Source organism: Loxodonta africana, chromosome 8, assembly GCF_030014295.1.
Source record: "Loxodonta africana isolate mLoxAfr1 chromosome 8, mLoxAfr1.hap2, whole genome shotgun sequence".
NCBI lineage: Eukaryota > Metazoa > Chordata > Mammalia > Proboscidea > Elephantidae > Loxodonta > Loxodonta africana.
Window position 1 is genome coordinate 111,480,279 of NC_087349.1, and position 16,371 is coordinate 111,496,649.

The 16,371-nt window shown below is 43.4% G+C and overlaps 1 protein-coding gene across 2 annotated transcripts in view; it reads left to right on the forward strand.

Annotated features, from left to right (window-relative positions):
- Positions 1 to 12,303: 12,303 nt before the first annotated feature.
- Positions 12,304 to 16,371, forward strand: part of COBL (cordon-bleu WH2 repeat protein) — a 370,310-nt gene continuing 366,242 nt past the window's right edge. For both annotated transcript variants that reach the window (XM_064290208.1, XM_023544235.2), the window contains exon 1: positions 12,304 to 12,376. In XM_064290208.1, the coding sequence (XP_064146278.1) occupies positions 12,336 to 12,376 (41 nt within the window). In that variant the 5' untranslated portion in view covers positions 12,304 to 12,335. The remainder of the gene's footprint in view (positions 12,377 to 16,371) is intronic.

Sequence of the window (16,371 nt, forward strand, 5' to 3'; positions counted from 1 at the left end):
GCTAAATGAGGGAAAAGACAGTTTGTTTAACAAATGCTGCTGGCATAGCTGGATAGCGATCTGCAAAAAAATGAAACAAGACCCATACCTCACACCGTGCACAAAAACAAGCTCAGAATGGATCAAAGTCCTAAATATAAAATCTAAAATGATAAAGATCACGGAAAAAAAATAGGGACAATGCTAAGAGCCCTGATACATGGCATAAACAGTATACAAAACATTACTGACAAGCAGAAGAGAAACTAGTTAACTGGGAGCTCTTAAAAAGCAAACACCTATGCTCATCCAAGGACTTCACCAAGAGAATAAAAAGATTACCTACAGACTGGGAAAGGTTTTTTAGGTATGACATTTCCGATCAGCGTCTGATCTCTAAAATCTACATGCTACTGCAAAAGCTCAACTAGAAAAAGACTAATAACCCAATTTAAAAATAGGCAAAGGATATGAATAGGCACTTTACTAAAGGAGACATTCAGGTAGCTAACAGATACGTAAGGAAATGCTCACGATCATTAGTCATTAGAGAAATGCAAATCAAAACTACAATGAGATTCCATCTCACTCCAACGAGGCTGGCATTAATCCAAAAAACATGGAATAATAAATGTTGGAGAGGTTATGGAGAGACTGGAACACTTATACACTGCTGGTGGGAATGTAAAATGGTACAACCACTTTGGAAATCGATTTGACGCTTTCTTAAAAAACTAGAAGTAGAACTACCATAAGATCCAGGAATCACACTCCTTGGAATACATCTTAGAGAAATAAGAGCCTTTATACAAACAGATATATTCACATCCATGTTCATTGCAGCACTGTTTACAACAGCAAAAAGATGGAAGCAACCAAGGTGCCCATTGACAGATGAATGGGTAAATAAATTATGGTATATTCACACAATGGAATACTATGCGTTGATAAAGAATGATGATGAATCCGTGAAACATTTCATAACGTGGAGGAATCTAGAAGGCATTATGCTGAGTGAAATCAGTCAGTTGCAAAAGGACAAATACTGTATGAGCCCACTATTATAAAATAAGAACTCAAAAAATAGCTTAAACACAGAAGAAAATATTCTTTGATGGTTACGAGAGGGGTGGAGGGAGGGAGAGGAGTTTTCACTAATTAGATAGATTTTAGGTGACAGGAAAGGGAACACACAATACAGGAGATGTCAACAGAACTGGATTAAACCAAAAGCAAAGAAGTTTCCTGAATAAATTGAACGCTTCGAAGGCCAGCGTAGCAGGGGCAGGGGTTTGGGGACTATGGTTTCAGGGGACATCTAAGTCAATTGGCATAATAAAATCTATTAAGAAAACATTCTGCCTCCCACTTTGGAGAGTGGCATCTGGGGTCTTAAATGCTAGCAAGCAGCCATGTAAGATGCATCAGTGGGTCTCAATCCACCTGGAGCAAAGGAGAATGAAGAACACCAAAGAGAGAAGGTAATTATGAGCCCAAGAGACAGAAAGGACCACATAAACCAGAGACTACGTCAGCCTGATACCAGAAGAACTAGATGGTTCCTGGCTACAACTGATGACTGCCCTGACAAGGAACACAACAGAGAACCCCTGAGGGAGCAGGAGAGCATTGGGATGCAGACCCCAAATGCTTGTAAAAAGACCAGACTTATTGGTCTGACTGAGACTAGAGGGACCCTGGAGGTCATTGTCCCCAGACCTTCTGTTAGTACAAGACAAGAACCATTCTCAAAGCCAACTCTTCAGTCAGGGATTGGACTGGACTATGGGATAGAAAATGATACTGGTGAGGAGTGGGCTTCTTGGATCAAGTAGACACATGAGACTCTGTTGGCATCTCCTGTCTGTAGGGGAGATAAGAGGGCAAAGGAAATGGACACGAAAATAGAGAGTGGCAGGAAGGTATCTGCTGTCTCAGTACGGGGAAAGCAACTAGGAGTATATAGCAAGGTGTATATAAATTTTTTTATATATATAAATTTTTGTATGACAGGCTGACTTTTAAAATTTCACTTGGAGCACAATAAAACCTAAAAAAAAAAAAAAGAGTGGAAACAACCCATATATCCATCAACTGATGGATATATAAACAAATGTGAAGTAATCATACAATGTAGCATTATTAGGCTATAAAAAGGAACGAAGTACTATATACACTACACACCAAGGATAAACCTTAAAACATCATGCTATGTTAAAGGAGTCAGTCACAAGAAGTCATATATTGTATGATTCCATTTACAGGAAATGTCCAAAATAGGCAAATCCATAGAGACAGAAAATAGAGTAGAAGTTTCCGGGACTGAAAGGAGTGGGGAATGACTGCTTATGGCCACAGAGTTTCACTTTGGGGTGATAAAAATATTTTGGAATTAGATAATGGTGATGGTTACACAGCCTTACGAATATACTGCAATGCACTGAATTGTACACTTTAGAAGTGTGGGTTCTGTGGTATGTAAATTACATTATCATTAAAGAAAATATTTTACATAAATATTGCTTTGAGTTACTATTGTCAGTTAAGAATTCCAAATGAAATATTTCCTTTTATAACTTATCATCCTTAAAAAAATTATTAAATTTTTTCCTTGAAACGAACTCAAGAAGGCACGAGCAAAGTAGGTGGGTAGAATGGAAAACAGGTCAGAGTCTCCAAGACATTTCTCAAGTTCTTCTGGTGCCTAAATCCAACCACTCCTCACTGAAGATCCCAGCCAGGCAGGCTTGTCCACAGCCATGGACTCTGCTAAAGTGCCAATGCTTGAGAATTAAAATTTACATGGGGCCTCTGTGCCAAAGAAAAGTTTCCAGGGGGTTCAAGCACCAAAGCATGCTGGTTGGACAAATACGTTTGGACACACGACTGTTTCACTCCCATCAATCACACAAGACGGAAAGGTGTTCAGTTTTCCTTGAAGGGCCTCCCTCTCTGAAGAAGCCCCCTGCCCTGGCCATAACCAGGTGACTTTCAGAGACTTCTCTCTAATAAATAGAGTAGAAAAAAATGAAGGGTGTTTCCGTATTGTAAAGTCTAAAGTTTCGAGTGCTGCCTTGACAACTTTGAGCCCAAAGGGCTAGCCATGACTTCCCTTGCTCTTGCCAAATATGCCCTTCACCCCATGCGGGAAGGGCCCTCCAACCAGTTAGTTCCCCTATCAGCCAGACCAGCTGCACTCTACCCAGTCCTCAACCTAATGGGCTTGAGTTCCCTGCCAACCCAGAGAATTATTCAAACAATCCAATCACATTCTCCTGAAGGAACCAGGGGTCACCTCAACCTCTTGTTACTACAAAGCCTGCCTCCCACAACTGCTACTGGCTCGCTGTATTCCTGAGTGCAACCTGTGTGTTCCTCCATGGCATGTCGTATCCTCCTCCCTTGGATCATGAGTATATATGACTAATAAATTGCTATTGATTACCTTTGTCCAGTGTCAGGTGCTGTGTGTTCAGCCGTTTTGTGCTATTTAGGGTGAGGAAACCCTTCTTCACCAACAGGGTAAACTAAAGGTGGTCAGAACAGTTTGCTGGGCTTTGGTTTCTGGTTTAACAAATGTTCAAGGTGCCAGTGCATGTGGGTATGTGGTTATTAAAGGTATTATGCACATAAAAACAAATGAAAATAAGGTCTGAACGGAAAGAGCTAAAATGGGTTGACTGCTTCCAAGTGCTGGGCACCACACCAAGCAATGTACATGCATTATCTCATTTAATCTTCAGAAGTACCTTATGAGGTGGGTACTATTACTACTGTGGTAGACTGTGGTAGGTAGATTATTGTAATGCCACCCCCGACAAGTCTGTCATGTTGTGGTACGTCAGTTTTCAAAAATGGTAATTTGCGATGATTTATTTTCTTATTCAAAATATTCACTTTGTTATCTAAATTTGTATTAATGACATGGTATGCTTTTTGTTTTTTCCTGGGGGGAAAAAAAGGCACTCAAAATTGCGTAAGCGTCAGGCATGACAAAACCTGGATCTGCCCGTGATTCTTTTCATCTGGTTACAAATGAGGATACTAAAGCTTAAAACCCATTGCCTTCAGGTCAGTTTCAACTCATAGAGACCCTATAGGACAGAGCAGAATTGCTGCATGGTTTCCTAGGCTGTAATCTTTATGGAAACTGACTGTTACATCTTTCTCCTGCAGAGCAGCTGGTGGGTTTGAATCATCAAACTTCTAGTTAGCAGCTGAGAGCTTAACCACTGTGCAACCAGGACTCCTTAAACTAAAGCTTAAAAGCAAAACCCAAACCCATTGCCATAAGTTGATTCAGACTCACAGTGACCCTGTAGAAAAGAGCAGAGCTGCCTCATGGGGCTTCCAAGGAGTGGTTGGTGGATTCGAACTGCCAACCTTTTGGTTAGCAGCCAAGCTCTTAACCACTGTGCTGAGATAAGTGAAATAACTCGCTTTAGGTAATGCTAATAAGTTGAGGAGTCAAGCCTGAAACTAGTATATTTGACTCTAAGCCCTCACTACTCAAAGGGCAATCCTTGGACCAATAGTCTCTACATCCCTGAGAGCTTGCTAGAAACGGAGACTTTCCAGCCCCACCCTGACCCCCAGGATCAGAATCCGTATTTTAACACATTTCCCTAAGATGCTTGTGCTTCCTAAAGTTTAGGAAGAACTGTTCTAAACTAGGCTGCCTCCACTGGTGTGCTTACTGTGTGTTCTTCCTTTCATTTTCTCTCCAATGAAGGGCAGCTGGAGTGACTCATGGGCCAGGCACCCCACCTCTCCGCATGGGCTGGGGGTGGACTTGAATGAGCAAAAAGAATGAAGCTCTGACAAAACTGATGCTGCCCCAGGTCTGTGGCTGAGAGGAAGGGTGAGGTCTGGGGAAAGAGATAAGAGCATAGAGGGGTATGTGGTTGGAGAAAGGAAAGACTATCCATAAAGTGACCTCATGCTCTGGTTTTCAAAACCAGTAACAGCTCCTGCTGCAGAGGCTGATACCATTGTAGTCCAGAGCCAGAGCTAGGGTGGGCCAAGTACAGATATAAGGACACAAAACACGGTGCCCTGAGACACAGCAGGCCCCCACCGTGCCCTAGGGACCAAAGGCGCAAAAGTATAGCTTTCATGCAATACGTAGCAAGTAAATCCTAGATAGTTGCGATGGCGAGCTGGAACCAGGCTGCATCTAACTCTGTATTCAGCAATTTCTTGTTGGTAGCCTGAAATTAGCCATAGTGAGAGTATTTACACCATAAAAATTGGTACATGCTTGAGATATCTGAAAAGGTCCTAATTTGGTTAAAAAGTGTGTATAAGAGAGAATCAAGGAGCCCTGGTGGAGCAATGGTTAAGCACTCAGCTGGTAACCAAAAGATCATTGATTCGAACCCACCTGTGGCTCTACAGGAGAAAAGATCTGGCCCTGGCAATCTTTTCCCATAAAAATTACAGCCTAGGAAACCTTATAGGGCAGCTCTACTCTTTCCTATTCAGTCGCTAAGAGTCAGAATCGACCTGACAGCACACAGCGACAACAACAACAAGGAAGAATCAGTAAAAAAGATCTTTTCCCTAGAATTAATGCCCTTACCTTAATGCTAATGTGTTCTTAGTACTTGATCTTCTAAAGGTCAGTAAGCAAACAAAGGAGAATGTCCTGCTTAGTGACTCCACAAAGACTGATGAATCTCAGTGACCAATACTCTACACCTTCTCCCAAAGCCCTTTGCCCTCAGCCCACCACCCATTCCTGTCTCTCACTCTTTATCTGGAAGAGCTAAGCCCCCCTGCAACCACTTCTGTTTCTCTTGTCTAGCTGTATGTATTCGATGGCTGTGTCCACATCACACACAATGGATGACAAAGAGTGAAAAAAGAAAACCAAACCCGTTGTCGACGAGTCTATTTTAATTCATAGTGACATAGAGCAGATGCTCACAAATATTTGTTGAAATGAACAATTTTGGGAAACATTTCTATTATAGTGAATCATTTGGGATGCACACCAATGAGGGCAGTTTGGGGTACAATATACAGAGAATCTGGGTCTTCAGGGCTGGGTGGCCTCCTCCCCAAGGTTGCCCTGCATGATTGCCAAGACTACATCTACTCTGAATTAGGTTGAGGGCCTTGGGGAGCTCAGTCCCCTCCCCTTCTGGAGGCAAGTCTGAGGACACTGGTCCCTGTCTTGTTTTGAGGTCTGAGGTGTTACATGGCCTTCCTAGAATCTGAGGTTCACCAGGCCCTAGGCCCTTCCAGGGCTTCCTCCAGGGACAACAGCTTGAAACTCAGCCTGGAGGCTGGAACATTGCTTCTTTCTAATAAATTTTCTCTGATATTGACCATCTCTTGGAGAAACTCTTCAAACTGAAAACAATCTGCTTATGGTTTGCCCTCGCTGTTTGTGCTCCCATGGAGCCATTCTCCTCACCTCCTACCACACTTCTTCCTGTTGCTGTTGTCAGGCCCTTAGGGTGTGTGTTGCCTAAAGAGCCAAATCTCCTCCTCGGCTCTCCAGCAGGGTCTGGTTCCTCAGTGTCTAGGTCTTGCTCCGGGCCCCACCCAGTGGGCTCTATCCCCCTGTCGTGTCCAAAGCAAGGAGAGGCTTGAAAAATCCTGGGAGGGATCCTCTGTACAGAAACATAGAGGTGAAAGGAGTTGTGGAGATTCGTTCATTAGTGTACTGTTTATTTATTTATCACTGACTCCAAGCTTGCCAGGCACAGTCCTAGAAGCTGGGGCTCAATGAAGAATAAAACAAAGGCCCAACCTTCAGTAAAATAACATTCCAGGGGAGGAAGGACCAACAATGAACATATAAACAAAATGTAAACTGAGAATGATACCCATTTATTTAGATATTTATATTTATTTATATATAAACATATACATCATGTTTATATATTAACAAAACTTATACATGTAAATATAAATATTTACAGAGTCTTGGGTGGCCCGTATGGTTAAATGCTAAACTACTAGCTGAAAAGTTGGCAGTTTGAAACCACCCCATAGTGCCTAATAAGAAAGGCCTGATGATCTGCTTCCTAAAAGTCATAGCCTTGAAAATGTTACGGAACAGTTCTACTCTGCAAACATGGAGTCACCATGAGTTGGGATCAACTCACTAGCAAATAACAACAGATAGAAATAATATTTTGTTTGTTTATAAATATAAATGTCCTAATATAAACAACTATTGTTAAATGTTCTAAATATAAACATTAATGCCCATGGAAGCAATGGTCAAGATTTGCATTAGGCAAATCTGCTGCAAAAGACCTCTTTAAAGTGTTCAAAAGCAGAGATGTCACTTTGAGGGCTAAGGTGCGCCTGACCCAAGCCATGGCATTTTCAATTGCCTCATGTGCATGTGGAAGCTGGGAAATGAATAAGGAAGACCAAAGAAGAATTGATGCATTTGAATTATGGCATTGACAAAGAATATTGAATAAACCATGGACTGCCAGAAGAACAAACAAATCTGTCTTGGAAGAAGTACAGTCAGAATGTATCTTAGAAGCAAGGATGGCAAGGGTTCATCCACACACTTTGGGCATGTTATCAGAAGGGAGCAGTCCCTGGAGAAGAACATCATGCTTGGTAAAGTAGAGGGTCAGCGAAAAAGAGGAAGATCTTCAATGAGATGGCTTAACACGGTGGCTGCAACAGTGGGTTCAAGCATAACAAGGATGGTGAGGATGGTACAGGACTGGGCAGTGTTTCTTTCTGTTGTACATAAGGTCACTATGAGTCTAAATCAACTTGATGGAACCTAACCACAACAATATGGTTTATAAATATAAGTAAATGTATATTAAAGTAAACACAAACTACAAAATAATACCAGTTAATTGGTCTCATAGCATTTTTAATGCTTTTTTTCTACCTCCTAGTTCAACGCATAGAATGAGTAGTGCCTGGCGTCTTAAAAACTTGCAAATGGCCATCCAAGGCACAACAATTGGCCTCTATTCACTGGAATAACAAAGGAAGAATAGGAGTCAAGAGTAGGAAGAGAGCATGGAATGTAAGGCTAATTGCCTCCATGAACAACTGCCTCCTTTGCCATGAGACCAGAAGAACTGGATGGTGCTTAGCTACCATTACTGAACATTTCAATCAAAGATTCCATACAAGAATCCTGATAAAAAGGGGGAAAATGTAGAATAGAAATTCAAATTCCTATTGACTCCAGACTTGAAATTGAACAAGTACAAATTGAAGCTGAAGAAAATTAGAACAAGTCCACAGGAGAGAAAGTACAATACAACCTTGAGTATATCCCAGCTGATTTTAGAGACCATCTCAAGAATAGATTTGACACATTAAACACTAATGACCGAAGACCAGATCAGTTGTGGAATGACATCAAGGACATTATACATGAAGAAAGAAGTCATTAAAAACAAAGAAAAGAACAAAATGGATGTCAAAAGAGACTCTGAAACTTGCTCTTGAAAGTCAAGTAGCTAAAGCAATGGAAGAAATCAAGTAAAAGATGTCAAAGGATGGCTTGAGAACACAAAGTATTATGATGACAAGTTAGAAAACCAAAAGGGAAGACCATGCATTCAAGCGTTGAGTTGCAATAGTGAAGGATTCTATGGGCAAAATTCTAAATGACACAGAAAGCATCAAAAGAAGATGGAAGGACTACACAGAGTCACTGTACCAAAAAGAACTGGTTGATATTCAACCATTTCAGGAGGTAACATATGATCAAGAACCGATGGTACTGAAGGAAGAAGTCCAAGCTGCACTGAAGGCATTGGCAAAACGCAAGGCTCCAGGAATTGATGGAATACCAACTGAGATGTTTCAACAAATGGATGCCTTGCTGAAAGTACTTACTCGACTATACCAAGAAATTAGGAAGAGAGCTACCTGGCCAATTGACTGGAAGAGATCCATACTTGTGCCTATTCCAAAGAAAGGTGATGCAGCCAAATGTAGAAATTATCGAACAATATCATTAATATTGTTATATTTCATTTAAATTTTTTGTTGAATATCATTCAAAAGTGGTTGCAGCAGTACAGTGACAGGGAACTGCCAGAAATTCAAGCTGATTTCAGAAGAGGACATGGATATCATTGCTGATGTCAGATGGACCTTGGCTGAAAGCAGGGAATACCAGAAAGGTGTTTACCTGTGTTTTGTTGACTAAGGCATTCAACTGTGTGGATCATAACAAATCAAGGATAACATTTTGAAGACTGGGAATTCCAGAACACTTAATCTTGCTCGTGAGGAACCTGTACATAGATCAAGAAGCAGTCTTTGAAAAAGAACAAGCAGATATTATACGGTTTAAAATCAGGAAATGTGTGGGTCATGGTTGTATCCTTTTACCACACTTTTTCAATCTGCATGCTGAGCAAATAATCCAAGAAGCTGGACTATATGAAGAAGAATGGGGCATCAGGACAGGATTGGAGGAAGACTCATTAACAACCTGCGTTATGGAGATGACACAGTCTTGCTTGCTGAAAGTGAAGAGGACTTGAAGCACTTTCTGATGAAGATCAAAGACCATAGCCTTCTGTATGGATCACACATCAACAAAAAGAAAATGAAAATCCTCACAACTAGTCCAATAAGGAATATCATGATAAACAGATGAAAGATTGAAGTTGTCAAGGGTTTCATTTTATTTGGATCGACAATCAATGCCCATGGAAGCAGCAGTCAAGAAATCAAAGGATGTGTTGCATTGGGCAAATCTACTGCAAAGACCTCTTTAAAGTGTTAAAATGCAAAGATGACACTTTAAGGGCAAAGGTGCGACTGACCGAAGCCATGGTGTTTTCAATCACCTCGTATGCATGTGAAAGTTAGATAATGAATAAGAACCTGGAAGAAGAGTTGACAACTTTGAATTATGGTGTTGGCAAAGAATATTGAATATACCATTGACTGCCAAAAGAACGAACAAATCTGTCTTGGAAGTGATACAGCCAGCATGCTCCTTAGACGCAGGGATGGCAAGACTTTGTCTCACACACTTTGGACATGTTACCAGGAGAGCCCAATCCCTGGAGAAGTACCTCGTGCTTCATAAAGTAGAGGGTCATGGAAAAAGAAGAAGACTCTCAATGAGATGGATTGACACAGTGGCTGCAACAATCAGCTCAAGCATAAGGATTGTGAAGATGGCACAGGACTGGGCAGCGTTTTGCTCTGTTGTACATAGGGTCAGTATGAGTCTAAACCAACTCTACAGTGCGTAATAACAAGAAGAACCAGGCTTCCTGGAGCCATGAAGGTTGAATGAACCCGTGAAACTATTGCTCTGAGAAGATCTTTAAACCTTAAACCAAAAATATCCCCTGAGGGCTTCTTAAAACCAAACAATAGTTTAGCTTAACTAGTAGAAAACGTTTGTCTTGAGTCTTATGCTCTTTTAAGAACTATCTACATGAGATCAAATTGATAACAGGAACTCAAAAGATTAGACAGGAACCTTAGGGGACAGTGAGTTTATGTTAGCAAGGGAGGAACAATTTGGAAAAGGAGGGGGTGAATGGTTGCATAACACAAAGAATACAATGTCACTAAATGGTACCTGTATAAACTGTTGACTTGGTGTTTTACTGTGTATATCCATAAACATAGTTATAAATGCTCTGAAGAAGAACAAACAAGGATAAGGCCAGCAACAAGGGCAGTAAGGGTGGAGGTGCTCTTTTATACAGAGGGTTCAGGAAGTCCTCTCTGGGGAGTTGAGATCTGAGCAGAGACCAGATGAGCATCTGGATAGAGACCTGAGGTGGGAAGCACTATGGGTCTGAGCAACCAAGACCTGGAATCATGGAGGGCTTTGGACTGGGTATCTGGACTGGCCCTCTGATTTTGTTCATGAGAAAGCTGGGGACCCATGGGTGAAAAGCTCAGGCCAGCCTCTGTGTACATTACCCAATGTTAGATCCCAAGAGAGCACCTCTTTCAATGCTGATCACATATGTAGACCCACTTCACCTTGCATCATATTAGCCTTTTGCATCTTGTTGGCTGTTTATTTTTTGGAACCATATAAAATTACCATTTTTGTAGGTCAGATTTTCATATCAACCCATGTGTTCTCTTTTGCTGCTTTGGGAAGTTCCAGTTTATCCAGAGCTGCCTCAAAAGAAAGGCCTGGTGGTCTGCTTCTGAAAAACCAGCCACTGAAAACCCTATGAGTCACAGTTCTACTCTGACACACATGGGGCCACCATGAGTTGGAACTGACTCTGTGGAAAACTGGTTTAGGAAGAGTATGGAGATAATTCAAAGGGGCCTCTGAGGGTAAAACTAGAGTAGGGCCAGAGGCCTTAAGACATGCAGCTACTGAAAGGGCTGCTCACTGGAGATGGGAGGATCAGACGGGTCTTCTTCCAGAAGCCCTTTGGCTTAAGGTCCTCTCTTTCCTGCATCTGCTAAGACAAGCACTTGCTCTGGGCTCCAAAGTGCTTTGCCCCTGCTGTCGTTTCTGTCCACACCTAATGGTTTGTCCAAACCTCTGGAGTCCAATACAAGGCTAGACATGAAGTAAGCACTTAGTAGACCAAGCTTCTCAAACTTAAGGGCCTATCAAACAAGAGCCCTGGTTCAACCGCGCATTGCTGGGCCCCACTACCCACTTCCCAGAGTTTTTTTTATTTAGTAGACCTGGTGTGGCCCCAGAATCTGCACTTCTAACAAGCTCTCAGGTGCTGCTGAGAACCACTGTACTAGGTGCCCACTGCGTGGAGGAAGCTTCTGTTGGGTTCCAGAGCAGAGACAGCAGCACCAGAGACTCCCTTCTTATTCTCTAAACCTTACTCCTTGCCGCTGGGCTTGACACTTCGCCCCCTCACAGCCTCTCTGCACCTGGTTTGCCCTGCCCCAGCTTCTCCTCTCTAGTTCCAGGTCCCGGCTGGGGCTCTGGCGCCTCAGGACCCACAACTCAGGCTCAGAGAAAGACGCACTCTCTTCCTGGGGAGAGGAAGCCGAGGGAGGTGGCTGAGGCCAGCGCGGGGTGCATGCCCCACTCCTTCCCCGGCGGCACCCCGCGGGGCCGAGCCTGGCACTCCCGTAGCATCGTCCGCTGGCGAGCGGCCGGGCCAGCGGGCGGGGCCGGGGCGGTGCTCGGGTAGGCGCGGCGGCGACAGCGGCGGGGGCGCGGCGCACCTTGCTCCTGGCGCCCCCACCCTGCGCGACTGCGGGCCCCTCCCCGCACTGTTCCAGCCCCTCCCGCCCTCTCCGCTCCACGGCTGTCCTGCGCCGGCCCCGCGTGGGAGGACGATGGGTCGGCGCGGAAAAAGTGAATGAGCGAGGCGGAGGCGGCGAGCGCGCCTCACTCGGCCCGGCCGCAAGCTCCGCGCCCCACGCCCGCGGGCACCATGGACTCTGCGCCCGCCTCGGCGGCCAAGCCGCCCACCGGGTAAGCGGGCCGGGCGCGCGGCAGTGCTGGGGTGGAAGGCTGGGCTCGGCTTGGTGCGCTCTCGGGGAGGGCGCCTCTGCTCCGGCCCTGGGCCCACGGGGCGCCGGGGGGCGGTGAGCGTGTGCTCCCGTAGCGGCGGGCCGGCCTGTAGGCGAAGGCGGCCGCCCGCGACCTGCTAGGGGGACGTGGAGTTGTGTACTTTGTGCGCTGGGGTCGTTTCCCAGGTAACCGTGTCAGGCGGAGGCCGGAGCGCCGTTTTCCAGCTGGGTGTATTTACGTGCGCGCGCTATAATGGGGGTCAGTCGAGCAGAGTCCCAACCTAACTCCAAGCCCTCCTCAGCCACCTTTTCTGAGTGTCTGCCTTGCGAGTCGGCCGGCCTTGCTGGGACCAGGCCTCTGACTCCAGCTCTGTCACTGAGTTGCCCTATGACCTTGTCACATTAAAGGCACCCCTCACCCGGCCACAATAACCTGCCCCGCTGCCCCCTCCTCCCACGTCCAGGTGCCGAGTGTTGTTGGAGTTCTGTAGCCTCTTTGGCCCGGGCGCTCTCGGTCGGTTTCTGTATAGGGCATTGCCCGGAGAGGTTTTCATGACAACTGTGTCCCTTCCCCATAGCTTTCTTTTCTGGAATTTCCCTTTGACAGTGTGCAGGGGCGCGGTAGTCGGACCATACCAGAGTTAGGGACCCCAGGATTGGATTTACAAGTACAAGGCATGTCTCTTCATGATTCTCCCTATGCCCAAACCTTTCCAGATTCTTGTTTTTCATCCTCACACCTTGAGTGGAGGGACTACGCGTCACATACAGAATTTTGCTAGCAGTAAGAACAACTTTTGTAATTCAGGACAAACAGTCCTTTCCTTTAAGTAGAGACTGAGTCCGCACTGGAAACGTACACATCGTAACCAGGGCAGTGTAGCCGCTGGGATCCCGGTGTTGGGCGCGACGTCCTTGGGAACGTTTGTGGATCTCAGCACGGAGCTCTTTGGCCCTTTCGAACTCACTTGCCTGGAGCAAATGTGTTATGAGTCCTGCAAATGGAATGAGTTGTTGGGGTGGGTCCTGCACCTGCTTACCGAATGGGCCCACTTTCCGCTGTAGCAACTGGACTTGAAGGAGGCAGCTTTGGGGACAACAAATCTCTTTTCTTTTGCAATTGTGCCCTACTGACTCACCCTGCCCGTAAGCCCATATGCCCCAGTGTTGCCCAGGGCTGTAAAAGGTTTTCAAACTGTTTCCTTCTTAAAAACAAAAAAACAAAGAAAAAAAAAACAAAGAAAAACAAAAGCTCGCCCTTTAATGCCAGGAAAAAGTGAGCCAGGTTAACAAATAATCCTGAAGCTGACAAGTGTTCAAACGAACTTTTCCTTGCAGTGCACCTAGTTGCCGTTATGTAATTCCCTTTGAACAGACAAATACCAAAAAAAAAAAAAAGAAAAGAAATGTGGGGAGTCGTTTTTCATGGTATACCAAGTGACTAGGGGAAATATGTAACAGAAAATAAAGTTACCTTTAAATCGGTTGCTATCATAGCCAAACAGAGGAAGGATCTTTTTTGCCACTATTATCTTATAAATAAATATGGACAAGAGAACATTTAAGAGGTCAGCAAAACTCTATCCAAAGAGTATTTTTAAAATCTTTTAAAAGAGTCTGATTATGGACTCATGTGTCATCTGATGGCGGTACTTTTTCCAACCAGGTACTATAAAATGAAGAGGTTAAACCCTGCGTATGGTTCTGTATAGTGGTTTGCAGAGCTCTGATTGGCCTTTGCATCAGGGCCCCAAAGGAAAACTATAAGGACTTTTGCTATGCACATAATAACAAAACAAGAAATTGTTATTATGGATATTTTTATTAGTTCTTCCACACTGTGTCCACTATTATGTATTAAAGTAAGAGGAAAAAAGTACTCTCGGGTATTGAATGTTTTGTATAATTTAGATGTATCACTTGCCTATCATAAAGGATAGATACAGATGTGAAATTTGTGACTTTCTTACGTTATCAAAGGCAATTGGATTCTGTTGGTTCTTCACTGAAATTTCTGTTGACTCGTTTCTGTAGCCGCCTCTCTATTGCTTGACTGTAAGACAGTATTTACTGTGTGCTTGAGGCGAATTTTTTTTTTTTTTTTAGGGGAATTTAGTTTCTACTTGATGCTGCAACAGTTGGTCATGAAATCAAACTTTAAATAAGTATCATTTTCTCACATGACAGAAAACAATTGTTGTAAAGATTTTTTGTTGTTGACCGAAACCACCACATATTCTTGCATTGTGTAGAAGATAGCTGAACTGGGAAGATAAATTTAGGGCATTTCACATTATCTTCAAGAAGGGCTTTCCTAGCCCTTACAATTTGTGTGGACCCAAGAATACTTCCATAATAATTAAGAAAACAATGACTATAGGATATACCTGCACACCATAAAAAGCAGTTTAGGTTCTTAACCCTGTTATGCTTTGTTATTAAATTTAATTTTGCGATCAATCACAGTTAAAAAAAAATCAGAAATATTCGTTACCAGACTAGTTTTTACGTACAGGATTTGCAAATTAAAAGTATAGGCCCACTTAGTTTTGGCTTTGACTTGAACTTAGTAAAAATATTTAGTTGAGATTTACCATGTTTATTATGTGATGTTTACCTTGATTCCCTTCATTCTGTCCCTTATCCATATTTAATAAATGGGTCTGTGAATTTTCTTTGGCAGCCAATTTTAGTTATGCGTTTATTCAGGCACCTTGTATTAGGATAGAACATAGATTTGATATCACCAGGCCCACTTAATCTTTGTACTTCTTATTCTTACTACTTAAAATACTTATATTGGTTTATATTATTGATATATATTGATTGGTAATATGTCATTTTACTCTTTTATAACTTTATTTAAATGAGTTTAGATTTTAGCAGTCCTCCCCAGACCAGGCTGCATTTTATACTTTTGCTGTCTTCACCTTCGCTGTTTCTCGAGTGTTTTCTTTACTGTTCCCGGCCCACTTGCCAGCTCTCGGCGCGTTCTCTTATATCACTTTTGCTTCATGCTTCCATAATTCTTTACTTTTTACCTGTCTCTTCCTGCAGTGGTGCTAGCCTTTTTTTCTCATGTGTGCTTAATGTGGTTTCCTTAGCTTTTTACAATGCTGATGAGGGCAATTGTTTTCAAGACCTGCTGACATTATTTTCTTGTCTAGATTGACCTGTGTGCCCTGGTGTAACAAAATGACAGTGGAGCGCCAGCAATATTTGAAGGGGGTGGGGAGTCTCAGTGAGAGTCACCATGCTTCTGAGCAAGCCTCTCCTTGGATTATTCCACCTAACTGGTGCCTGCTTTGCTCCTAGCACCTGGGAACTCCCAGGCTCAGCTAGAGAAAGATCACCTCTCTCCAGCTGGGAGGCAGAGACTTTGTAGCTTTAGGTTTTTCACATGCTTCCATCTGGTCTCCATAATTAGGTGGTGAGCTGTTCCTCGCTAGGACCGTGTCTTCTACAGGGCAGATGCAATTAGAATAAGTACTCCAGCCAAGAATTTTTTTGATTAAAAAAAAGAAAAAGCTTTTTAAACAACTGTCAACATGTATTTTATTTAGGTACATTTGATTAGACAGATTCACAGACCGTAATTGCTTTTGTGCAAACCCTTTTTTAGATCCAATCCTATGTCCACTAAGCCAGGTGATGCCTTTTTAGATGACACTGATTGATTTAGGTAAATCTTTTGAAAGAAAGTGTGTCACAAATCCTCAGAGATGAGCCCTATTGGGAGTCCTGGTTCACTGACCCCCCTTTGCCTCTCACCCACCACCCCTCCTGTCATCACTGACCAAGAACCCAGATGAGGAACCACTGCCTTAGGGTTGCTCTCCACCTCGCTCCAGAGAAAGGGTGGCTTGAAATGGGGCTAGTGCAACTGAGGAACTGAGCAGTTAACTTCGTTTAATTTTATTAATTTAAATTCAAGGAGTCACAGGGCTAGTGGGACCG